The sequence below is a fragment of the Acipenser ruthenus genome, chromosome 20, assembly GCF_902713425.1.
Source record: "Acipenser ruthenus chromosome 20, fAciRut3.2 maternal haplotype, whole genome shotgun sequence".
NCBI classification, from domain to species: Eukaryota; Metazoa; Chordata; class Actinopteri; order Acipenseriformes; family Acipenseridae; genus Acipenser; species Acipenser ruthenus.
In genome coordinates, this window is record NC_081208.1 from 22,173,432 (window position 1) to 22,198,699 (window position 25,268).

Genomic DNA, 25,268 nt, shown 5'->3' on the forward strand with positions numbered 1-25,268 from the left:
TTTTTTTATGTATACTGTTTTCACCGTTCAGTTGAATTGTTTTGCATTTTGATATCTCCTGGGGTTTTTTTTTTAAATTGTACATTATTAATATTAAACATTAAATGTTACGCTAAATGCAATTGTTTCCTGGGTGATGGTTTTGTTTGACTGATTGTTGGAAAAACAAATTTGAGACGCATGTTTGAGGCGCACCTTGCCAGAATATAGATGACTCATTAACTGGTTGTTGAAGACCAAACTGTCAGAATAAAGCAATGGAGAATCACTTACTTTTCTGGAAACAGAATACAGCATTAGCTGTTTACTATTAGTAAATAGTAAACAGCTAGTAATTGATAGATCAGCCCTTACTCCTGGCAATTAGTGTTGTCATTTGCTGCTACAGCAGGACTGCCCATTGGTAGTGCGACTACTAATTTGACAAAGTTGTAAAGGTTGGCCAGTCGCCACTTTAAAAAACAAATGTATAACCTTTGTATTTCATAATGTCAGGTGCTGTATTTGTTTTAAAACTGCTTGGATCTATTTATTTATGTTCTAAAATGTGTGTGTTAACTGCACTTCACTTTATTATTTGCATTTGGCTACTTTAAGCAGTTTAGCGTAAGTGGTTTATTTGATCTTTCAATATAGAAGTATTCACACCGTAATTCACAGGCAAGACAGACTCAACATTTTTTTTTTTTTTCCATCGTCAGCTTTTCATTTCACACAATGCATTTTTTTTTTAACAGAGATTTAGGGTACACAGGCTGCGTGTTTGCCTGAGTAGAGAGACACCAATATCTCAATATCCCTCTCTTCTAGTCTTTATATGGAAGATGCAATGTATGACAGCCTCATATGAGGATGACATTTTTTTCCCCTCATATAAAGCAATGGGGGGGGAAAAATATATGAAATATGTACAGTATTGTGTAAAAAAACCCCAAAAAACCCCCCCATAAATATATGCATGAAAGAGTTAAGATGATGTGTGTTTTGTTTTTGCCACTTCCACCAAGAGGGATGACTCGAAGCCATTTTCTTTAATGTGTAATTTTGAAGTAGAAGCTCTCAGTTTCATCCTGTGGTCATGTGTAGTATAGCAACAATTATTTTTATGCAGTCCTGCAAAACCCTATTTTGCAAATGTGTTTGTAGATCAAGTTAAATGGACAGACGCATTATGAATAGTTTTTGATACAAATACAATATTCTCAGCTCCCAGAAACCATAGAATGTTCAATGGTGTATGTTTGTGAACTAAGAATTAAGAATCACCAAGAATTGAATTATTACACTTGATTGTAAAGTCTATTTTCCATTTTGGAAAAAAAAATTAGTAAATAGTGAATGTGTTTAGTTTAAATTAGTTAATGAACAGCTTATTGCTGTAAATCACATGTCGGGAGAATAGCATTCAGAGTCTTGTTTTAATATTTTTTGTTCTTTTTGGTTTAGAATGATCAAACTTGAGGTCAAGCTACAGATGGAATAACACCAACACCCATGTTGGCTTCCAGCACAGTGTGAAGAACTGTCTTTACTTTCTAGTTTCAGGAAGGCTGTAATACTGAAGAAAAACAAAATGATTGTTTAATAATTAACTTAAACAGCAGATTATCTGATATGTAGAAGGGCAAAGGCAAAAGTCTTACTGTTTTCCTGGTAGGACCGCCAGTGTTGACATCCAGTTTTATTTCAACTCTTCAAAAGTGTGTTAAGTCTTTCAGACAAAAGCAGACCCGAAAAAATGACAAGTGTTTCAAGAACTACGATCAAACTCAACGATGGTCGGCTGATGCCAATTCTGGGTCTTGGAACATGGAAGGTACTGTACTAGATTTGTTTGTTTTATTTGTACTCAAGTAAAAGTTTACCACTGTGAATTTGCACAGTAACTTTGCAGTTTTCCCATGCTTTCCCATTATTATAGTATGCATTTACCATGGTTTGCCATCTTTAGATATTCTTTACCATACTGTACCTCTCTGGACTTTACAATGCTTACAGTATGCTTTCCCATGTTTTTTACGCTCTGCTATGCTTTTACCATAGGAAATCTTTTTATAAGTTTTTTTTTCTTTTTTTCTTTTTCTTGTTTTGATTTTACTTTAATCGGCAAAATCCTTTTCTTTAAAAAAGGCACTTTGATCATTTTAAACAATTGTAGGCATGTATGCAGATCAATGAATTCCTCCATGAAAAATGTAAGTGCATTTTTGGCTTTTGTTAACTTTCAAAAATGCTGTTTGCCTGTGCAAGGGCATAATATTTCTGGACAAGGACGTTTCATGGAACACTGAACTTTATATAAGGTGTGTTCAATTGATCTAATAAATCAATAAAAAGTCACTCTAGACTTTTACATATTATGTATTGCAGAGATGTAGGTGTTAGTTGTTAAATGTTTGATTTTCATAATGTTGGTTCTCACACTCTAATTATCTTGGTGTCTTTTGATCTGCCACTGTTAATATCACATAAAAGATCCTGAAATATTGTTACACATACAGTACCATTCTCTGTGTGAAGAAGGGTCTCCTTCTCTCTGCCCTCAGTCTATCTCCACTTAATTTCTTCTGGTCCTGGTTTCTGTACCTCGCTTAAAGTAATGGTTCAGGTTAACAATGTCAACTATTTAAGATTTTAAAGATGTCACTCATGTCCTCCCTAATTCTTCTTTGTTCCAGACTAAATAAATGCAGTTCTTTCAGCCTCTCTTCGTACAGTAGCTTAGTCCTTCAAGTCCTTGGATTAGTCTAGTTGCTCTTCTTTGGTCTCTCTAGGGACACTGTGGTGACCAGACTCGGATACAGTATTCCAAGTGTGGCCTCAACAGTGCATTATACAGCCTCATCAGAACATTCTTGGATTTGTACTCGACACAAACGTTCTGTTTGCCTTTTTGATTGCTTTAAGAACAAATCCAACAAGAAGAGGATTTAAAGGAAATGTGTGACTCTGATTTAATCTATAAATAACCTCACAAAACAAACCCAGTTAGTCAAGTACTGGAGACAAATGTTTATATAGCCCAGTGAAGCCGTGTTTAGATGTGAGGCTGAAAATGTTTTTTGTTTTTTTTCAATTTGAAATTCACTATTCTGCATACCATCCTTCTAGAAGTTTTACCATGATGCATTTACATGGTTATTCTGCAGTTGTCCCATGGTTATAATATGCATTTAGCATAGTTTACCATGCCATGTTTTTTTAATGCTTTACCATACCTCTCTGGGCTCTACAATGCTTCATACTTTCACTATGTTTTATTACTCTTTTGTTATGCTTTTACTTTGGTAAACTTTAAAAAGTGCGGGATTGGGAATATTGCATTGAACTAAAACAAAGGTCTCCCCGTTAAAAGATAAGACTGTGTAATTTAAATGCTTTTTTTTATTGGATTGATTTCTATGTTTCCAATACAAAGGGCAATGAACCAGTGGGTAAAGAGACATTTTGAACTGCAGTAATCTTTTCTATAAACCTTTATTATCCAAGAAAAATAATGGGAAGAAAAAAAATGATTAATACAGAATACTCTATACAAGTTATGTTTTAGAAAATGATTACAGCAGGTCAGGCTACTTGGCTTTTGATATCATTTCAAGTACACCATCAATTAAAGTAATCATAGCTATATATATATATGTGTGTGTGTGTGTATGTATATGTGTATATATATATATATATATATATATATATATATATATATATATATATATATATATATATATATATATATATATGTTTTTATTGAAATTTAAGCAGTTCAAGTCCAGTGAATAACCTGAAATGGTACAAAGGTAAGCGGTAAACTGCCAGAGGTTAAAAAAAAAAAGTTTAGGTTACCAAAAACTGAAAAATAATGTACATTTCAGAGTTATACAAAAAAGCCTTTTTCAGGGAATAAGTAATGGGTTAACAACTTACAGCTGTTCTGCAGCAATGGAAGTAAATTAAGCCTTGAAAGTTGATGCTAACAATTCCTACAGGTATCCCAACTTTTGTTGATTACTTACAAACCCTCTGTCTGTATAAAAGCAGTGTTGGAACAGACTGTGTTACTACACCCTCTTAAGCATTATTTGGACAGTATTGTACTGCAGGAAGTAGTATATTACTCTCATAATGGCGAGAAAAAGGCAATTAACAAAGGAAGACAGACAGACCATTATAACCCTTAAAAGAGTAGGTCTTTCCTTTAGAGAAATTGCAAAGAAAGCCAAGGTGTCAGTGAGTAAAGTTTCCTACACCATGAAAAGGCACTTGGAAACTGGAGGAAACACTGACAGGAAGAGGTCTGGCAGACCCAAAGCCACAACAGAATCAGAAGACAAGTTTCTGAGAGTCAACAGCTTGTGTGATAGGCAGCTCACAGGACAACAGCTTCAAGCACAGCTTAACACTGGTCGAAGTAAGCAAGTCTCAGTTTCAACTGTGAAGAGAAGACTTCGAGCTGCAGGTTTGACAGGTCGAGTGGCAGTAAGAAAGCCATTGCTAAGATGGCAAAATAAGAAAAAGAGGCTTGCCTGGGCCATGAAGCACCGCCAGTGGACTACTGAAGACGGTAGAAGGTCTTATGGACCGATGAATCAAAATTTGAAATCTTCGGTTCATCACGCAGGGTTTTTGTACGCTGTCGAGTAGGCGAAAGGATGGTTCCTCGGTGTGTGACACCAACTGTCAAACATGGAGGAGGAAGCGTGATGGTCTGGGGCTCTTGTGCTGGATCCAGAGTCGGCGACTTGCACAGAGTGAGTGGCACCCTGAACCAAAACTGCTACCACAGCATTTTGCAGCGCCATGCAATACCCTCTGGTATACGCCTAGTTGGTCAGGGGTTCATCCTACAGCAAGATAATGACCCAAAACATACCTCCAGGCTATGTCAGAACTACCTTAGAAGAAAAGAGCAAGACGGTAGGCTTCAAATCATGGAATGGCCAGCACAGTCTCCAGACTTAAACCCCATCGAGCTGGTTTGGGATGAACTGGACAGAAGGGTGAAAGCGAAGCAACCTACAAGTGCAACACATTTGTGGGAACTTCTGCAACAGTGTTGGGAAGAACTTTCCGAACAATATTTGATTTCCATTTTAGAAAGAATGCCACGAGTGTGTTCGGCTGTTATATCTGCAAAAGGTGGCTACTTTGAGTCAAGAATTTAGATTAAATTTTGTTAAACAAAACGATTCCATGATTTCTTTTTTTATCTCCAATTGTTTATTTGTTCTATGCCTTAATTTGAGTACATTGAGACATTAAACTGCATAAATTTCAATAGAAACTGGAAAAATTGAGGTTCTAAAACTTTTGACCGGTTGTGTGTGTGTGTGTGTGTGTGTGTGTGTGTGTAATATATATATATATATATATATATATATATATATATATATATATATATATATATATATATGTGTGTGTGTGTGTGTGTGTGTGTGTGTGTGTGTATATATATATATATATATATATATATATATATATATATATATATATATATATTCCATACATGTTGTACTTCCATTAACTACATAGAGTTTAAATAAACACATATTATTGAAAACATGTATTTTCATTTTAAAACAAACATCAGGTAAAAAAAAAAAAAAACCTTCAGTTTGGTTGCCTTACCTTTCAGGAAGTCTTTTACTGCTTTACTTCCTTGGTTATTTCATCCCAGCAATGTCTTCTGGACCAAAGCATGTTAGTGGCTGAGAGCATGTCTGTCATTAGGGGAAGCAGCTGACTGAAAATACATGGTTACTAAAAAATGTGCACCTTTGAGACTGATGAATACAAGTGCATGGCAGAGAAAATAAATATGGTAAATTACTTTAAATTACTGTGCAAAAGGTTCATTGCACCCCTCGCTCTACAATCTGCCTTCAGGTGCTTCTACTGTAAATGAAATCCCTTGTTTAAAGATTGTGCACATTTGAACTTGGATGTAGATTTAATGAGAGCCGGGCTATGGTTCGTCTCTCTTTACTGCAGACTTCATCATCACAAGTATTTCAAGCAGCGGTGGAGACAGCTATTGCTGCTGGATATCGACATTTGGACGCAGCATACTGTTACAGGAATGAGAAGGAAGTAGGGGCAGCCATAAGGGCCAAAATTCAACAAGGGGTCATCAAAAGAGAGGACATGTTTATTGTTAGCAAGGTAAGAATAAATTTTTTTTTTTTATATTTGGGATTTTATATCTTTCTAGACGTGTTTCCGGTTATTCAGAATAATATAGACATCTATAATACAAGCTGGCACTGAAGGCTATGTGCTACTATTCATCTGGCACTGAATACTGCTGAAACCCCACGCTATTGTCTATAGAAAATTTTAAAAAAAGCGATAAGCTAATAGATTAAAAAACAGTGATTTTTGTAAAGAATGTAAGACCTGATTTTTGTTGCTTTCAGTTATGGTGCACATATAACGCCCCAGAAGATGTGCCTTTATGTCTAAGTAAAACCCTAAATGATCTTCAACTAGACTATGTGGACCTCTACCTCATCCATTTCCCTGTTGCTTTACGGGTAGGTACAGAAGCAGATTTCTGTGAAATTTGCAGGACTTTTGCCAATTTTCCACACCCACTCGGGACCAGTCCTATTTGTTTCCATTGGTAGTAGACAGACCATCATATTAGATTGAATTGACTGTCAGCCCCAGTTAGAATGGAAAATGGTCCCTCCTATACGCTTTGATGGAGGAAGTAGCCTGATAAGAGTTCAATAGTGCTGCAACTATGTATTGCAAATAATGCAATCATCAATGAATACTTTTGATTAATCTTATCTCCTTAAAAAGCATCATTAGCTTACTTATTTTTGTGGGGCTAAAAGTAAAGTAATTCGCCATCATTTGGGCTTGTCAGAGTAAATCTGAATGATATACTTTACTGAGTTCTTAGAATTATATTGGGTATTTCAGAAATAGTTTTTGTAGATGAACTGGAATATTAAAGTAGTGTCAAACACAAAGAATTAGGCAAACTGTATTTGGTTAAAATCCTTAAATTGAGATTGATATTCTGTTAGTTATTCCAAATATAAAAATCTAAGCCAGAATTGGTTGGTTAATCAACAAGGGTGCTAATCGTTTCATGCAGCTGTAGCGTCCAAGGCAAATTATGCTAGTGGCGGGTGGCGGCCCGCGGACTGCAGAGTCTCCCAGTGGCTCACCTGGTAAAGGCGCAGCCACGTGGTGAGCAGAGTGTGTTATACAAGTTTGTGTCCTGGCTGTGTGAAGTTGCTGGTCTTTGCTGGGAGTGCAGTTGGAAATTTTTAATTGGGGAGATAATCTGCGGTAAAATAATTAGGCATACTACATTTTATAAAAAATAAATATGCGATCAAAACAAAACTGGGACTGCATCATACATTTTCCTTGAAATATTAGCAATGATGTTAAGGAATGATCCATCTTAATTAGGAGTTATATCTATGTAATGTACGCTGTCGTCACTCTACAGTCATCTTGACAGTCTCACTAGATCCTTTTGAGTTTAGACTATATTGTACCACTATAACATGTCCTAGAATGTATTTCTACTGTATATACCCTCCCATAATTTCTTTTTTAGAGGATAGATGATGAGGTCTTTCCTATGAAGGATGGCAAAGTCCTTACTAAAGACACAGACTACCTTGACACGTGGAAGGTAACCTATCCATGATCATAAATATTATTCAAATATTTTTATTCCATTAAAATACCAGGCCATCAAGATTGAAGCATGGGAGCAATGTATTTTGTCAGCATACTACGACATGAGTAGTTTATAATCAAAATTATGAACAAGGAATTATGTTTAACAAACTGAAGAGGATATAGTTTCTGTAGTTTGGTAGATAATCTAGCTATTGTAATATATAGATATATATAATTGCTTCATTCAATAATGGTACTTAAACTGTTCAAATGACTATTGTATGTGACAGTAGACCTTAGTGTGTTCAAAAGATGTCCACCACAATTTCTTCTTTCTCATTAAAGCAACTTTTTTGCAAACACCGTTTACTAGTTTCTTAACTGATACCCAGAGGAAATCTGTACAGTTTAAAAGAGGGTATTTTTTCAGGCAATGGAATCTCTTGTGTCTAAAGGCCTTGTAAAAAGCATTGGAGTCTCCAACTTTAACATCCTTCAACTGGAGAGGTTGCTCTCTGTTGCTAGAATACCACCAGCTGTCAATCAGGTAGGTATTTTACAACTGTATTTCGGTAATACAATCCTCTGAAACACCTTATAAAAGTTGCAAGGTAATTTTGCAGTTTTACCTTGTTTTTTTTTTCCATGGATATACTTTGCATTTACGATAGTTTACCTTTGTTTGCAATGTTTCTTAATATGAATTACCATACCTCTCTGGGCTTTACAATGCTTTATTTTGCTTTCACTATGCTTTATTACTCTGTTATGCTTTTACAATGGGAAACATTTCTAAGGGAAAATTCGACATGCTGCTATTAGCAATTACAATGCACATTTGACCACATTTGTTATGATTTTAATGAGCTTACTGGTCCACTGGGATGTATTGGAAAAGGTAAACCAGTGTACAACACTATGCAATCTTTTAAAATATGGCATGGCATAACTGCTCCCAAAATCGATCATTTTATTTCATTCTAGTTCATTTAATGTTTCCCCATTTATTATTTTTCAAAACTGAAGGAAAAGTGACCCATTTTATATCAGTTGTATGCTGTTGTAATGTTCCAAATTGTGTTTACTATTGGCCGATTGCTTAACTGAGATACTGTTTTTGTTATTGGAAGGTTGAACTACATCCTTATCTGACCCAGACTGACCTTGTGAAATTCTGCCAATCCAAAAGCATTGCTCTGACGGCATATAGCCCCTTTGGATCCCCAGGGAGGCCTCCACAAAAGTAGGCTAGAATGGCTTCAGTATTTTAAAAATACAGTGTATATTTACAGAATTGATGGTCTGCATTTTTCTAATGCTTTTAAAATAATTTTACCTGCAGTCATATGGGTGATAAGGATCCAGAGAAATTACTAGAGGATCCTGTTGTTGCTGCCATAGCAACTAAACACCAGAGAAGCTCAGCACAGGTAGGAAATAGCGTGTGAAATGACATAGCAATGCAATATTGCCAGAACTGTAAAGTACAATTCAGGTTATCATGAGATTGTATAATGCACTGGTGCAAGAGAAACCAGACTAATGAATGCTCTATGAAGATAGGTTGAAAGAATTTATTGAGCATAGACCAAAAAATCTTGTGGACTTGATTGAAGTCTTTAAAACTTAAAAGGTGTTGACAGAGACTAACCCACAACAAAACAAAACGTTGATCACTATACGTAACATTTACCTTGCTAGTTTGGCCAGTGTCTGGAATGTGTATTGCATTTTCAAATGATGTGCATTACCTGCATCTGTATCCCCCGATTCTGATTCACCTGCCAAATCTGAAGCATCACTTTGTTGATGTTGTGTTAATACCACACACCACTTGCCATTTTAAAAAGGCCTACGTAGGAGACATAAAGTCTTACGTAGGAGATATAAAGTCCTATGTAGGAGTTAAAAATAAAAATAAGGAGTAATACATGCACTACCTTCTACAAACAAGCATTTGGACCCTGTGTATTGGTTGTGATCTGGTCTGGTTTGCACAATGTATTAAATATCTGGTGTTATTGCTGACACAATATAGAATTGGCACTGGGTACCACATTAGTGGGAAGTCTATTGATCAAGTACTGTACATAAGAATATAAGAACATTTATGAACGACAGGTGGCCAGTTGACCCAACTGTGCTCACCTGGCTCCTCGTAGCTGATTAATCGCAAAACTTTGGCTCTTAAAGGATCCCAGATTTATTCACCATTTCTGTGTGAAGAAGTCTCTCCTACCCTCTGTCCTAAATCTCCACTTCATTTCCAACTGCGTCCTCTGGTCCTGGTTTTTGTGCTGCACTTAAAGTATTGGTTAGGGTTAACTATGTCAACTCATTTTAAGTGTCCCCTAATTATTCTTTGCTCCAGCTAAATAAATTAAGTTCCTGCAACATATCATCTTAGCACATTCATTTAAACCCTGGGATTAGTCTGGTTGCTCTGTGTTGGACTCTCTCCAGGGCCACAGTGTCCTAATGGTAATATGATGACCAAAACTGTAGTAGTGTGGTCTCACAAGTACAGCTAGCAAACTGTAGAGGTTACATTTTAGCCCAGCCCTGTATGCAGTTTGAAAAACCTGAGGTTGCTTTATTGTAATCACACAAGAGTGAGGTTACAGCGCTGGAGAGAACTTCAAAATTCTCTAACGCAGCAGAGTTCACACAACTTTTTTTATACATGCATGCAAAACAACATCAGTATACACCCCACAAACTGTTCATGCCTTTTGTCACATCAACCTTCACAAACTGTTTGTCTCTGTACTTTCCTTTTATCTACTAGCCCCCCCCCCCCTTTCTTGTAGTCTGTTCTCTCTTGAGATCTGTTTTTAACTGTTTATCAACTCTAGGCAACTTCTCCTTACAGGCAGCATTGGTTTACAGAAAAAGCAAAAGAAGCAATAATAAAGCAGACTCACATTAACTGTTAATCTTAACTAGATTTTGTTAGTAATGTATACATTATTAATTCAAGTATTAAAAGTAATGAAAGAAAAGTACACTTCTCAAATTCTCTCATTATATTTTTTTTAATTGTTCAATGTGTTTAAATTGAATTGTTATTGTACTGTATTAATACATCATTTACTTTTCATAGATCTTATTGAGATATCATGTGCAACAAGGGATTGCTGTAATTCCAAAAAGTGTGAGACCCAATCACATTCTGGAGAATACCAAGGTAAAGATCTCAAGCTTGCTTTTTCTTGAAAATGTGATCCTTATGCTTCCAGTTGATGTTTGACATATTTTTACTGCTGTACTGCCTCACTGAGGCTGTAAGCTGACAATGAATATTTTCAGTATGGCAGTAAAAATGTCAGCTCTTAAAAACTTTAATTGCCATTGATTCAGTTGCCAATTAATTTGTTAATTGCCAACTGACTCAATTGTAAAGGTGAGGGAAGGACACTTTCTTGTTTTGAAATCAACACATTAACACAACACATGGATTTTTTAAATACCTGCCAATGAATACTTCTTGAAGGCAATTACGAACAAGAGTACTTGTACCGGCACACTATCATTATTGTTGGTTTATTTTTCTTGTTACTTCAATATACAACCAACTGATGTCCAAACCATACTGGTTTGTCTTTTAAAATTCTCATCTCTGTGCTTGAATCTTTCAGATTTTTGATTTTTCTTTGGATGAAAAAGATATGAAGTCCTTGCAGAGTCTGAACAGAGGCTGGCGGGCTTGTAGTATTGAAGGGTAAGGCATGGTCTATGATGGCATTTTTTGTAATAAAATATAAACAAAATCGAGAGCTGCATCTGTATTAATTAGTCAATGGGACTAAACATGCGTGGCTTCCAAAAGTACCTTAAATGGCAATTCAGTGGTACTGTTCCTATGTTGAAGCAAGTTCAAAGGCACGTTTTGTAAAATAAGTACTTGGTTTAAACCTACTCAGAACAATAACTGGCCTGGCCCTTGCTGAGGTGAAGGAACATAATTGGAAATTCTAAATTGGGGGGGGGGGGGGGGAAATAACTGGGGGAATACAATTATAAAATAGTCTCGTATCGTACAAGGGTAGCTACAATGAGTGGTAACATATTTTAACATGCCAATCGTATCACAATGGTACTGTATAAACCAATACACACTGGTAATCCAAAGCATTTCACCTGGGTTTGATTCCTAATTGTAACATTAAATTATTTTGGTGGTCTCTACCTAGCACCCAAACAGATATTTGTCGGACTTGAGAGGCCCAGGACATGAAGGTCTGGGAAAGGAGCCTGCCTGCACTATGCCTCACTGTATTTAATATATAGTTAATTTATTTTTGTATAACCCATATTCTTTATACACTCATTCATGTATACAGTTCCAGGTCGTGCTGGTATGGTGACATATTTGCACAGGTTATCAAATGAGATTGCTCCCTCTATTCTTGCCATTTTGTCAATCTTAGATATCTTTTATATACTGTACCATTAGGTGAAACGTATGTCTGCTTGAGTTTTCAAATTATTTATGTCTATTGCAGGGTCAAGTCACACCCCTACTTTCCTTTTTAAAGAGGTCCCACACAGTGCCATGAAGATCACCATTGAGGATGAGGACTCCAGTAAATGAGTGGTTCATCTTCAAAAATAATTCATAAACTCCATACAGATGATTTGTTTCTGTGGAAATGCACGGGAGAAACAATACCAGTATAATTTATATGGATTTAATTACTTTTTTTTTTGGTTTCTGTTTTCATTGGTTATAAAAAATGTGTCCTAATAACTGATAAATCCAAACTTGAATGTTTCAATGTGTTTCACTTGCAGCATTAATAGACTGTTCCTAAAATCCTGTATACTGTAGGTCTCCTATGTTGAACAAGTATTCAGCAAAATGTATTTGTGCAGCTAACAAAATTATTGCATAAATCTTATCTGTTGTGCACTTCCATATACTGTGTGTGCGTGTGTGTATGAAACCAAAGTTACGCCACTGGCAGTACCAGGTGTTCTATTATCAAATTAAAATAGACCATATGCAATACATACAGATTTACCGAATAGTTTCACAAAAAGCACTAAAGTAAATTCATGAACTAGTGTGTCTAATTTTATACAAAATATTTTTGTGTTATAAAGTTTTGTATGACAACCAGTTTTACTGGTCACTTATTATACCTGTAAACAGTTACCTGTGATATGTAACCTTTGCGCACCAGCCACAAGATCACACTCGTCTGAGATAAAGCAAAGAATTATTGGCAGTACTTAAAACGTAAAGTGATGAAGTCCTCTTCGCCCCCTTATCAACATGTGTGCCAAGTTGGTGACCCAGGGCTTTGTTTGAAGGCATCCCCAGTGGACCCTGTTGAGATCTGTAGCCCACAAGTCCAGAAAGTGATCCGAACTTTAATCAAAGTAATGAGAAAGCTGGACTGCATGGGACTGAGCGCCCCTCAGATTGGAGTCCCTCTTCAAGTGACTGCTTTAGAATTCACAGAGTGCATGCTTCATGAAAACCCTTTGAACGCTAGAGAGATAAAGGGGCTAGCACCCTTCCCACTAAAATTCTTTGTGAACTCCAGTGTTCGTATTCTGGACTCTAGAACCGCAGCGTTTGTGGAAGGGTGTGAAAGTATCTCTGGATTCTCTGCCTGTGTTCCGAGGTACCATTCAGTGGAAATCTCAGGTAACATTTTAATTATGTAACAAAAAGTTCATTATTTTAAAATCACAATTTGTAAAACAGATATAAATGTGTGTTTTCAGATCTACATTTTACCAGTATCACGTGCAAGAAGAACAGTATTGCTCCCTTTTAAGACTTATTCCATAACTATTAAACAATAATTTGCGTTAAAAGATCAAGTAGGATTAGAGGCTTTCTAAATGTCTTGCAAATAATGGACAGAACACCCCTCCCACCATACTAATACAAAACTGGCTTCTTTTTCAGGTTTGAAAGAAAGAGGGGAGTCTGTCTCATGGCAGACCAGTGGCTGGCCAGCCTGTATCATTCAGCATGAAATTGACTATTTAAATGGAGTGTTGTACATTGATAAAATGGACAGCAACCCCCCCCCCCCCATAATAACTTTGGGGAGTGAAAAGGATTTCAGAATATAATACTTGATTTTTTTTTTTTTCTTTTTTTTTTATATATATCCGACATCTGTAATTTTAAAACCACACAAGTATTGCTGTTTTACAGCATCTTTTAAAACTTTGTAACATGCAATATTTGTTCTTCATTAGTTTTATTAAGCCATGAAATATCCAATGTATTATTTATATGTAGTTAAGTTACATGAAAATATTAAATCAGTCAAAATGCCAGTCTGTTACTGTAGCATACATTTGGCTTCGCTGCTGCAATTAACAAAAAAAAAAACCTGTAGTGGCCAAATGGGTGTAACCCCATATAAGTATCGCTGTACTCCACTTATATATGCTTATAATTAAAACATTTCTGCAATGCTAGAGAGTAGGTGTATGATTGCATTTGTAAAAAGGTCTTTGCTAGACATCAAAGCTAATAAGGATTATGGAATGCAGTGGTAATGGCATTCAAAGCGGGCTCAACAAATGTAAGCACATTCATGATTATCTGAAGCTGTAGGATGAAACTCAGTAACAGATTTGTTAACAAACTCTTGCACTACTATATTTTACAAATTGTGCCAAATACTGCATGCAACACATGTATTAGGTAAAGTCACATTCCAACTTCTGTAACATTTAGATTTTAATTCACTGCAGCTTTCTTCATAGAATATGGTTTGACCTAAAGGTCACACAGAGGGAAACATTCCCAATAAATAAGCCTTTTCTTAAACTAAATAGTACTGTCAAATTTCAAGGAGTCATTGTGTACAAATGGTGTATTCAGTCACAAGAAACAGGTCCTTCACTAAACCCCTTCTACGTGCTTTCAGTTGCAGACCAGTAACCTGGCTCTCAAGCATTTGCATGAGTTCATTGGTCATGTTTAGCTTGTGTAAAACTGCTTAGAAAGGTTTAATACATGAGTTTATTTGTTATGTTGTATAGCGGGCCAATCATCCACACAGCATCTGAACTAAAACAGACCACATTAGAAATAGTTCATTCTGGAGCTTCAGTTTAAATTTGATTTCTGCCTTGGCTTAGGATGTTAAGAGTATTACAACTTCACATGCCATTAGAACCAGTGTTCTAGTTAATTATTATTTTTAATGGATGTATTCAACATAAGAACATTTAGGTTGGATAAACTGGAGACATTTTCCTAGCAATAACTGCATAAAGGTAGTCTGTTCAAGTTCTCCATATAGCATACACTATATACAGTATCTGCAGTACATGTGTGAAACACCACCTAATGTAGCCTTCAGAAAACAGCAATTTAAATACAAATGTTCACTTGTCCTTTAAAGGAACAAGGAAAGCCTTCACCTGTAGCCTGTTGGCAGTAAGTGGGGAAATGCAAAAGAACACATGTATTGTATTTAGACAATGATAGCAGGTGAAGACATGACATTTTGAAAGGGCAGCTGTCCGTAAGATGTAGACGTTTCCATTAGTTTAGCTACAGAAGCTTTTTAGTGAAAAGCAGCAGTCTCGCAATTCTTTAAAATCAGGTTTGGTTTGGTACTTTGTGCCATGCCTTCTAATCATGCTGGCATTGCTTTACCACTATGGTAAAATGACACTGGGAGTGCAGAGTTAAATAAACTGAAATTGAAGCTTCAGAATTGTAGAGCTATCAACATAAGGACTGTAAGGATTTCCCTCTGTCAAGACAAAATATAAATAAATAAGAGTCCTTCATCGTTCCTGCCGGAGTACTGTACCTGTTGTTAGTAAAGTCAGTGAGCTGGTTATGTAGTGTGGAAGGGGGGTTCTTTTTAAATAATATTACAACTGTCCCATCAACCCTCCTGTCCAAAGTCATCAGTAAATTTCTTTACTTTCAGAAGGTCTTCTGTATTTACTGTGGGTCTGGTGGTGGTCAGGGAACGCAGCATGTCCGACTAAAAAAAAAAAAAAGAAGCTATTACCCCTACTCCATCCCCAAATCCTCACAGTATCACATGGGTTACCCACTGCCAAGGTATACTGAAACCCAGAATAAACACAAAGAGTGCTTCCGGTTTATTTTTTTTCAATCTCTTTTTGTATAATGATTCTCTTACTTGAGCCAAGAGACAGAACAACCCCTGTTCAATGTGTCTGATTGGACACCTCAATTACGGTATCAATTAGAAATCGGTATAATGTAAGGGGGATGGTATATCTGATAGATGTTTGTAAACAAAGTAAAATGGAAATGTGAAGAATATTGATATGGTTTAAAAGGGAAACTGATTTTCACTGGACTATACCAGAATTGGAACTTAACTGAGAAAATGTATCTTTCAGTTAAACCTTTTTAGAATCCTGAATTTACCTGCCTGGTTTATAATGTATTGTTTACAGCAGGAAACCTACCATGCAAATGATGGGCTCTAAGAGTTTGTCACTGGGAACATCCATCCAGGTCATCTCAATCGCTTCTGGGTCACCAGGAGAGCAAGGAGTCAAAAGGTCATTCACAATCACGTTTGGATTTGTTCGGGATGGACCACGAACCTAAAAATAAAAGATGTTTTATTTCAGCTGTTTTAATCCTACCATCATCCTAAAACAATGAAAGCTTGTCTCTTTTTTTTTGCAGAAAAGTGGTAAATAATTAATATCTGAAACAAACGTGTGTAGTCTATTACTGTAATGTAATTTACTAATTTAAAAAGAACATAATAAAACTGATACGAACAAGAGGAGGCTATTCGGCCTATGTTCTTCTGGTTCCTAGCACCTCAGAACTTTGGGTCTTAAAGGATCCCAGTGATTTAGCATTAACAACATGAACAGGTTACCTATTACATACTCTCATCACTAACTGCTGTTTCTTGTTTAAATTCAATCTGATTCTTTTTCTTCAAAATCAACATCTGTAATGGTGGACATGAATTGTTTGGTCTTAAAATGCCAGGTTTTGGTCCTAAATGAATCAGGCCATTTAAGATGAATGGAATATATCCTACAATGTGGTCTGTATAATTGATATGGCCAGCTGTTAAAGCAATGTGGTAGTGCAACAGTTCATTTTTACTGGTACACCACAAATGAAACTAAAGAATATAACTGCATACCAATATATTAAGAAAATAACTCAACTTATATGGTCTCTGATACCAAGGAGTTTCCATCACATTGAAAATGGTTTGAACTTTTTGCAGTTGAAGTAACACCAGTAGCAAATCTGCACAATAAAATATGAGCTTCCTTCATGGGGGATGATTAAAAATCCCACAAGAACAACGTCCTGTAAAAACGCAAGCTATTAGACTTTTGATATATCTGCCAACCTTTTTAAAATGTGTGGCTGACTGTACTTTGCGCACAGGCTGCATGAGCGCGTCTCGTACAATAACGCTAATGTCAGCTCCGGAGTATCCTTGTGTCTTTTTAGCCAGCTCTCGTAGATCAGCCTCTGAGAGATTGCGAGGGGTGTTTCCCAGGTGAAGCCTAAACATCTGTGCACGGGCTGGTTCCTCTGGTAGAGGGATATAAATACGCTTTTCAAATCTGTGAAAGAGAACAACAATATCAAGAGACTAAGCATAACTCTAGAAACTTTTTTTCCCTGGGGTAAAATGCAGTAAAATGAATGTCAAAAATACCAGTATCGTATATACAGTGCTCCCCCTTTGTAACGCTGTAGCCGGGAGCCATAGTTAAGAGACCGTGCTGTTTGTGTTCCGCCTTATAACGAGACTACTAGTGTTAGTGTAATGGCATTATGGGACAAATGGGAGCCATGACCGTACCGCCATTGGCACTGAAAATTATACCAGGGGGGCGGAGTTGAGATGGCACTGTTATTTATTTTCTTCCTGTCAGTGCAGATACACTGAGCAGAACAGACGTGAGGAATACAAATAAATTCACTGTCTCAGATTTCAGTAATTTGTTCAAGACCTGTGTCAGAGAGGGGTGGACACAGGTGTCTTTTTTGTGTTTTTCTTTAGAGATTAGAAACTGTTAATAATACATTATTTGAAGTAACAAAGGGGTGAGTGAGCATAAAGACAGCAATATTTTTTTCAGTTTCGCTATCTTCCAGTTCATTTAATTGTTCTTCATCCAAATTGGCATGTCTACTTACTACTTTGGAATTTTTTGCAGGTAGTTGGTCACTCAGTTTCATAGTTACAGCTGTACATCTGAAAGTGAGTGTAAGCAAGATGGCTACCGATACTTAGTTTAAATTCTGTGAGGCAGCGCAGTGATTTAGAATATGTGACAAGGCTCCAACTGTCAGTATCCATCCAATATACTCAATAACCAATCACATTGCTTGCTTCACGTTCCATTACGGGCCGTGGATTTTATATATAAAAGAAAAATGTTTTATATATATATATATATATATATAATATATATGTTAAAAACCCCAGTAATGGCAGCTATATTTCCTTTAGGTGATAGATTACACCCGGTACTAATCCCTTTTGGTGCACCTTTTCTCCTGTCACAAAGCTTAGTTTCCTCGTCTCTATTTCCACAACTTACCTTCTCCGAATAGCAGCATCCAGAACCCAGGGGATATTTGTGGCACCAAGAACCAGGATTCCATCATTGTTATTCCCAACTCCTGCAAATCATACAGAAAACTATATAATAGCAGAAGGAATCATTTTATTAGTATTCAGAGTGAAATGAAAAAGAATCAGATGACACCAGGTTTAAATTCCAGCTCAGGAAATGTTATAATCAACTACTGATGCATCATTTAAATGTTGCAAAGCAATATTACTACAATTGTGATAGATAGTAGCTCTACAAAACAACATAGTTACTTCTATATTGCTTGTAGTGATTATAGCACCAGTTTGGGTGTGTTGAAATGTGCAAGTAAGTAAATGGTTAGTTGTGTGTACAGTGCACTTACCTTGCATTTGTACTAAAAACTCTGTTTTAATTCTCCTTGCAGCTTCACTCTCGTTCTCATTTCTGGACCCACACAAGGAATCTACTTCATCAATAAAAATGATGGAAGGCTTATGCTGACGTGCCAATTCAAAAAGGTTCTTTACGAGTCTGAAAGAAAAAGGATGATTGTTTAATAAGTAAAATACAAACACTAGAGCATACTTTACACACGTTGCTTTTTGAGATACAGTACCATCTCCTGAAAACAGGAGCATTGGATTTATTTATTTTTGTAATTTTTCCTAGACAGATATTTACCTAATGCTTACTGTTACTTACTTACTGCTTACTGAATATTATCAAATGCTTACTGTTTACTAAGGTACATCTCACTTCATAGTATTGAAGGCTCCTATTTATTGTTGTATGATTAAAACTAAAGCCTTGAGGAATTCATTGCAGGTTTTATACAAACTGACTCATCTGAGATGAAGACCTGTACCTTCAGATGTCCAAAAGAGGCTCCAATTTGAATGATTTAATACACTGGAAAACGATACTTTGACAGTTTAATTACTGATAAATACATAGTACATATACTAAACTAAGTTAGGACTTGATTACAGGTAAGCAGTTTTATCTCTAAAATGTTATGTTAGAAAAATAAGTTTAAAATAGTTTTAAAGCTTAGAGATAAATACAACCCTAGTATATTTCAATGTCAAAAAATGAACGGTACAATATGTGGAAAGATCTGAACTTACTTCTCACTCTCTCCCAGCCACTTGGACATGAGGTCGGAAGAGGACACAGAGAAGAATGTTGAATTATTGGCCTCTGTAGCCACAGCCTTCGCCAGGTAAGATTTCCCAGTCCCAGGAGGACCGAACAGCAAGATTCCACGCCAAGGAGTACGCTTTCCTTTAAAAACATGGCAAGGTTACACAACTGGTAACAACTGACCAAAAAGTACATTATTTTAGTTATTACAAAAAGAACACCCCCCCAGTCAGTCTTACCTGTAAATAGATGTGGGAACTTGATGGGTAAAATGACAGCTTCTTTTAGAGCCTCCTTAGCCCCTTCTAACCCGGCAACATCATTCCACCCGACGTTGGGTTTCTCCATTACAATGGCACCTTAGAAACAGAAACGTTACCAAGTAATTACTGTTTATTACCCATACAACCTATTTTATATAATGTATATGAGACTGAAATGCTTACCCATCAGCTGTTCCTGTAGTTTCTTCCTCTCTGGGTTTTCACCCTCACTGTCACTGTCACTACTAATTTAAAAAAATACATTTACTATAGTAAAATGCCCATATAATAAAAACAGATGATAGCATAAGCAACAGTAACAACTGGAAATCAAAATCCAACCATCTCTGTTCTGGCCTATTTAGGCACTGTCTATGGTTGCTGCAGAGAAAACTGTATTTCTTAAAATACTTTCTAACTTGCTAATGCATTACACAGCAAAACATATATTTTTTTTCCCCCTCTACTTTTTCAAAACATTTGAATTTCTTTTCACTTTTGCTACCTCTTTCCTAGGGTAAAAGATCAAATATGCTATCAATTATAATTTAAAAAAATAATAATCAAATGGGTTTGCAATATTTTATATATACTGAAATAGAGTATATTCATTGATAGAAATTGCAATAGATATAAGGAGTGAATGGGCTGAAGCTAACTAGCCAAAGCCTGTTATATCAAAGTTAACACAAATGAGTGACATTGAATGTCACTAAATTAACTTTTATTACTGTATATGGTCACCAAGGCTGTGAATTCAACTTGACCAAGATTCACCTCAAATGATTACTTTTCAAAAACTTGCGACATACATACAAACAGACAGACAGACAGCCTCCACATACTCCCAGAAATGCATTTAACAAAACAAAAACAACAACAACATTTGCTTCAGAGGCTTTGTTTACCCTTTGTCATTCTGCTGGGATTCCTTGACAGGTTTCTTCCCCGGTTTGTCTTTGTTCTTTAAATAGTCCTTCAGCTTCTCCGCACGGTCCAAATACTGCACACACTTTGCTCTGATACTCTCCTTTGCCTTATCACTGTGAGCCTCATCTGAAACACACAAGGGAATGTTCACATTTTGAGTAAATTAGAAATTGTCACCACAACTGGACCAGCAGTTTTCTAGATAAATGCCACAGATCTTCAGGCGGGGATAACAAGGTATGTCAATTTAAGTTAGACCATAAATATGCGGGGTAAAGAAGTCTTCAAACTATTAGGTTCATAAATTTAAATTTTGTTTCTGTATACAATGTTTAAAATTCTTAATAAAATATTACTGGGGGGGGGGGGGGGACACATCTAAAACGCTTATTCCATCTCCCTTTGTCACAGAACACATACAGCATATTCAGCTTGGCTCTCTTGTGCATTACTTGAAGCTAGAGTGCTTCAAAAACATCTAAATGTGGTGTGGCACATTAGCAACATCAGTTCAGCTGTCAATTGGATAATCAGTTCTCAGGCTATAGTTAAACATGTAAGGGGACTGTAGCAGGGACAGTGTCCCACCACAGAGTTTGTTGGGGTTTTGTTATTTTTGTCTGAGGTGTTCATTGTAAATAAATAATATCTGGGTATCAGTGCTGGCGTTCGCAATCCCTCACTCTCAGCGGACTCACACACCCTTTTACAGCGACATTCATATCATTGTAATTTGAAAGGGCATCTCTTAATCCTATTTGCAGTCAGTTCTAATTTTAACTCAATATAAATGAGGCTGTGGTACAACTCTTAGTATATTGTATCTTAGGGAATAACACAGAGGGATTGATTTTCCACTGTCAGCAAACTACACATGTAATACATTTACTATGAAGGAGGCAATATGCCTGCAATTTTCCCAGAGGATAAAATATAGGCCAGATATAAGTTTTAATCTGTCACAGTCTGTAAGATGCACTTACATTTAATAGCATGCAAGAAATATTCCACAGCATGCTGGTATAGCTTCAGGGCCTCCTCGTAGTTCTTTGCTTTATCTTCTTCTGTGGCTTTTGTCACAAGGTCAATCGCTTTCTGCAAAAAAGAAACACACTGGTATGTAAAAACAGAACCAGAATTGAAAGCAGAAATCTTACTGAAGTGCCAGAAAGAAACTAAATCAAAACAATATTGAGGCACAAATGGGTTAATAATGCTGTATGTTTAATATTTTGTACCCTGGGGAGGGACTGAAATAAATAATAAAACTTTAGGCCACATTTCCATCTGCCACTGGGTCTAACTTGAAAGCAATTTTAAAATCAGACCTTCAATTGGGATTCTGTCAGCCCCAGTTAGGACTGAGCTCAATCTCTCCAAATCGTAGTGACGGTGGAAGTTACAATAATGTGAAGGACACAGGCAGGTTTTAAAAGTGGAAAAATTACACTCAGGGAAATACTGGAGCTTGGTGAATTAATTCATTTATAAATAGCAACATACAAGCAATCTTTATTTGTGTAATGTCTGGTTGAAGACTGGATTTTAGGCTACAGCCCCAGTTTGATGATATTGATTTTACAGACTGGTTTCGTGTTGCAGATTAAAAGGGACATTAATCGCAGTGATTGTTCAGTGATGTGCGATTTAGCTGACTATATATTAGTCAGAAGTTACAGTAGTACAGTATACAGTAGATGGGGAAACTAACATTCTATTCTAAATCAACTGCCCAACAGTATGAAGGAATCCAAAATTCCATTAAAGACCACATTAACACAATGAGATCTGATCGAATACTTAAATCAAACCCAGGACTGCTTATTTAAACCACAAGGCCTCTTAATGTAAACTGTACATTCATTCATCCTCACCAAAAACTGGATTCAGTGAAGTCTGGGATAAATAACGGATTTACAGAGCCGTATTATTGCACACAGCACAGACGTTATTTAAAGAATCTCTTGGGGGTCTTTTTTGATGAATAAAATAAAGTTTAATAATCGTGAGAAATTTGACACAATCCTGTGAAGGCTTATAACATTACACATGCAGCATATCTAATTTTTATATATCCTTATGAAAATCACTAAGCTTATGCCATAATTAAATTGCAGATTCAAAAATCTAATCTAAGTCGTATCTACTGCATTACACTGTAATGACAGCAGCATATATTGGTAGTGCACACATTTTCATATGTATTATACGACATTCAGTTTGATTTAATGACTGCAGCCTGGACAAACAGAGGAGACCTTTATTAACCCATGGGGTGGACTAGCACCGCGTCACCCTACTTATGTAATGACCTAGATTAGCTTGAACAATGTTTGGAGCAAAATTCACCCAATCTCTACACAAAGTAGCATGGAATACAGCACGTTACAAAAAGGACCAGTATTTTAAATCAACGTACCTGAAACGCACTTTATTATATTATTATTATTATTATTATTATTATTATTATTAATTACAGTACACCAATAATATACAATACGTATTTTAGCACGAAGCATTTGGGTTCACTTTTCTTAATTTGTGGTGTCACTAATGCACAACGCTCCGGGAGTGCAGCTTTAATTTTATTTAATAAAATAAAGACATGATCAGTTACTTACGTCGTCGTGATATATTTATGGCCTCAGTAATTATAACGGCAACTCAATATAATACAATCATCGTTTTCTGTTACGGTACCTGTAATGTTGACGTTGTCATTGCATCTCATTCAAAACCTGGGAATCATCCCCTTTGAACAGTCTTAGTATACTTCAGCTTGTGTATAATGTTTCTCTTGCTGCGAAAAAATATTGTTTGCAATAATGAACATATAAACACTGTCAAACTCTGACATCAGAGGAAGCGGATATGAAAACAGTGTTAAATGAAGAGAAGTGTAGAAGCATTTCTCATGCTAGTATTAATCACAAAGGTGTGCAGATAAACGGGTGCTGCCCCCTAGTGTCAAAAATTGGTGAAAATACTTTTCCAGTGTGCAATACAAAACTAAAAACATATACTACAAAGCCAACACTACAGCACTGCCTATGTACATGATATTAATTACACAGCACTGTTTGTAAAAAAACAAGCTAAAAGCTTTGCCTTGAATCAGAGACCTGTTTCAGCACTATGTCATTTTACACTTGTAAAACCTTTACATTATCTGTTTAATTCCACAGTGGCACCCTGTTGTCTTTTACATGTGTTTTTGAAACAAATGTTGAACAAACTTTCCCTTTTAAAAGTTTACCGTGGTTAATTTTCACAGTCATTTTGGAGTGATTACACTGAAAGATAACCCTCCCTGCTATTCAGTCCTGGGCCTTTCTCAAGCAGACTGACAATTGTGTCGCTTTTTTTGGTGGTTTTGTAATGTGGATCAATATCCACTGTGTGGGTGAAGTTGTAACTGCCAAATTAATTTCACTTGTGACATGAGACAGATTCAAACACAGCCTTTCAGTGGTGAAAGGCATGTAAAACATACCTACCGTCACAAAGGAACTGTTCACGTAAGCATTTGATCCACTATACATTAATACAGGTTGGTGCCAGGCAGCAAGGATGTCAACATTGCATGCTCAGGTTCCTTTTAGTGACAAGCTGTCAGTTCCATCTGGTGATGAGCTCACTTGGAGCTGGGATCTTCAACCAATTAGGCTAGATAAAGCATTGCCCTATTCATCACTCCTCAGGTTGTCAAATACTGTTCGACACATGGCTATGTGACCTGGGTCAGTGGTTGTTGGCTGTAGAATATCATTAAAGTGCACAGCCAGACAGGATTTCTAATGCAGTCATTCAAAAACACTTCAACCCTATGCTCTCAAGAGCCATTCTGCGCTGGGTGTAACAAAGTTATCTGCATTCGGTCCTGTAATGGAATTTAATTGGTTCAATTGAATCATTTAGCTGCTAGCCTTGAATGACCATTGCTCCTTTACCCTACTGCCAGCACATACTTAAAATTGCCTTCCCCAGTCAAATGGCCAGGCTTCGCATACAAAGCTGTGTTCTGGGAACAATTTCCAATGAGCATGGAATTGCAATTCATTCAGGGCTTACAAACACAAATACACACACACACACACACAACTAGACTGAATAAGTTTAAGACTGGAAAGTTTAAACTGATAAATAAGCAATAGCATATAAGAAGCCATGAATGTCTTCTACCACCTGAGAAGTGGGTTGTATCAGTACAACACACAAGTGTGTTATTGAGCTTATAAATGGGCAGTTATCATTTTGAACCTGTGATTTTACTGACTTGAATGAAGTGAGATCTGAACCATTGATTGTCCTCTTAACTGTATGGCTTCGGAATGCAAGCAGCCTATCAGGATGCAGGGAATTTCTAAGTCAAATGCATGTTATTAATGCGATTGGGTGTCTACCTCGATACAAGTCAATTCCTGTAGCTAAGTATCCCCTGCTGGTAAAGAAATTCCCTGTGAAGGGGATAGTGGATATAGTGGAGACACTTAACAGATTTTTCCATATATCTGGAATTGTCATGAGCTCAGATGGGCAGAACAGCCTCCTATCGTTCATACATTTTCTTATGTTCTCATACACAACGTGCAATGTGACAAAAAGACAAACACACTAGGTAGTAAAAGCATAACATTTTATTAATAAAAGAGTTATGCAGTTAAAGAATGCTAAGATACATGCCTTGGCAGCCTTTAATAATATACAGTTCTATAAAACAGGTCATAA

General features: G+C 36.4%; 2 protein-coding genes and 1 pseudogene across 3 annotated transcripts; 2 read left to right on the forward strand and 1 right to left on the reverse strand.

Annotated features, from left to right (window-relative positions):
- Positions 1-1,510: 1,510 nt before the first annotated feature.
- Positions 1,511-12,556, forward strand: zgc:56622 (uncharacterized protein LOC326033 homolog). Of its 2 annotated transcripts, XM_034042708.3 has the most exons (10): positions 1,517-1,816; positions 5,986-6,156; positions 6,411-6,527; positions 7,577-7,654; positions 8,075-8,191; positions 8,775-8,887; positions 8,987-9,074; positions 10,748-10,831; positions 11,283-11,365; positions 12,150-12,556. In XM_034042708.3, the coding sequence occupies exons 1-10, from the start codon at positions 1,739-1,741 to the stop codon at positions 12,178-12,180; spliced, it is 960 nt and encodes a 319-aa protein (XP_033898599.3). In that variant the 5' UTR covers positions 1,517-1,738; the 3' UTR covers positions 12,181-12,556. The 2 variants fall into 2 exon arrangements, with proteins under 2 accessions (XP_058849650.1, XP_033898599.3); XM_058993667.1 differs by lacking the exon at positions 8,075-8,191 and having other exon boundaries at positions 1,511-1,816.
- Positions 12,200-13,738, forward strand: LOC117425850 (peptide deformylase, mitochondrial-like; annotated as a pseudogene).
- An 885-nt stretch (positions 13,739-14,623) lies between these two features.
- On the reverse strand, positions 14,624-23,424 carry LOC117425623 (vacuolar protein sorting-associated protein 4A). The gene is made up of 11 exons (XM_034042707.3): positions 23,241-23,424; positions 21,524-21,635; positions 20,519-20,666; positions 19,794-19,855; positions 19,587-19,706; positions 19,332-19,488; positions 18,587-18,735; positions 18,208-18,289; positions 17,001-17,220; positions 16,081-16,221; positions 14,624-15,623 (listed from the first exon to the last, which is right to left on the reverse strand). The coding sequence occupies exons 1-11, from the start codon at positions 23,259-23,261 to the stop codon at positions 15,522-15,524; spliced, it is 1,314 nt and encodes a 437-aa protein (XP_033898598.1). The 5' UTR covers positions 23,262-23,424; the 3' UTR covers positions 14,624-15,521.
- Between the last annotated feature and the right edge of the window lie 1,844 nt (positions 23,425-25,268).

Bases quoted from the DNA above. Each gene is read 5' to 3' on its own strand.
- zgc:56622 (XM_034042708.3), top strand. From the start codon at position 1,739: ATGACAAGTGTTTCAAGAACTACGATCAAACTCAACGATGGTCGGCTG. The intron at 1,817-5,985 runs GTACTGTACTAG...TCTTTACTGCAG, and splicing joins TGGGTCTTGGAACATGGAAG to ACTTCATCATCACAAGTATT. The intron at 6,157-6,410 runs GTAAGAATAAAT...TGTTGCTTTCAG, and splicing joins ACATGTTTATTGTTAGCAAG to TTATGGTGCACATATAACGC.
- LOC117425623 (XM_034042707.3), bottom strand. From the start codon at position 23,261: ATGACAACGTCAACATTACAG. The intron at 21,636-23,240 runs GTACCGTAACAG...TCTTTTTTGCAG, and splicing joins TGACAACGTCAACATTACAG to AAAGCGATTGACCTTGTGAC. The intron at 20,667-21,523 runs GTAAGTGCATCT...TGTGTGTTTCAG, and splicing joins TTTCTTGCATGCTATTAAAT to ATGAGGCTCACAGTGATAAG.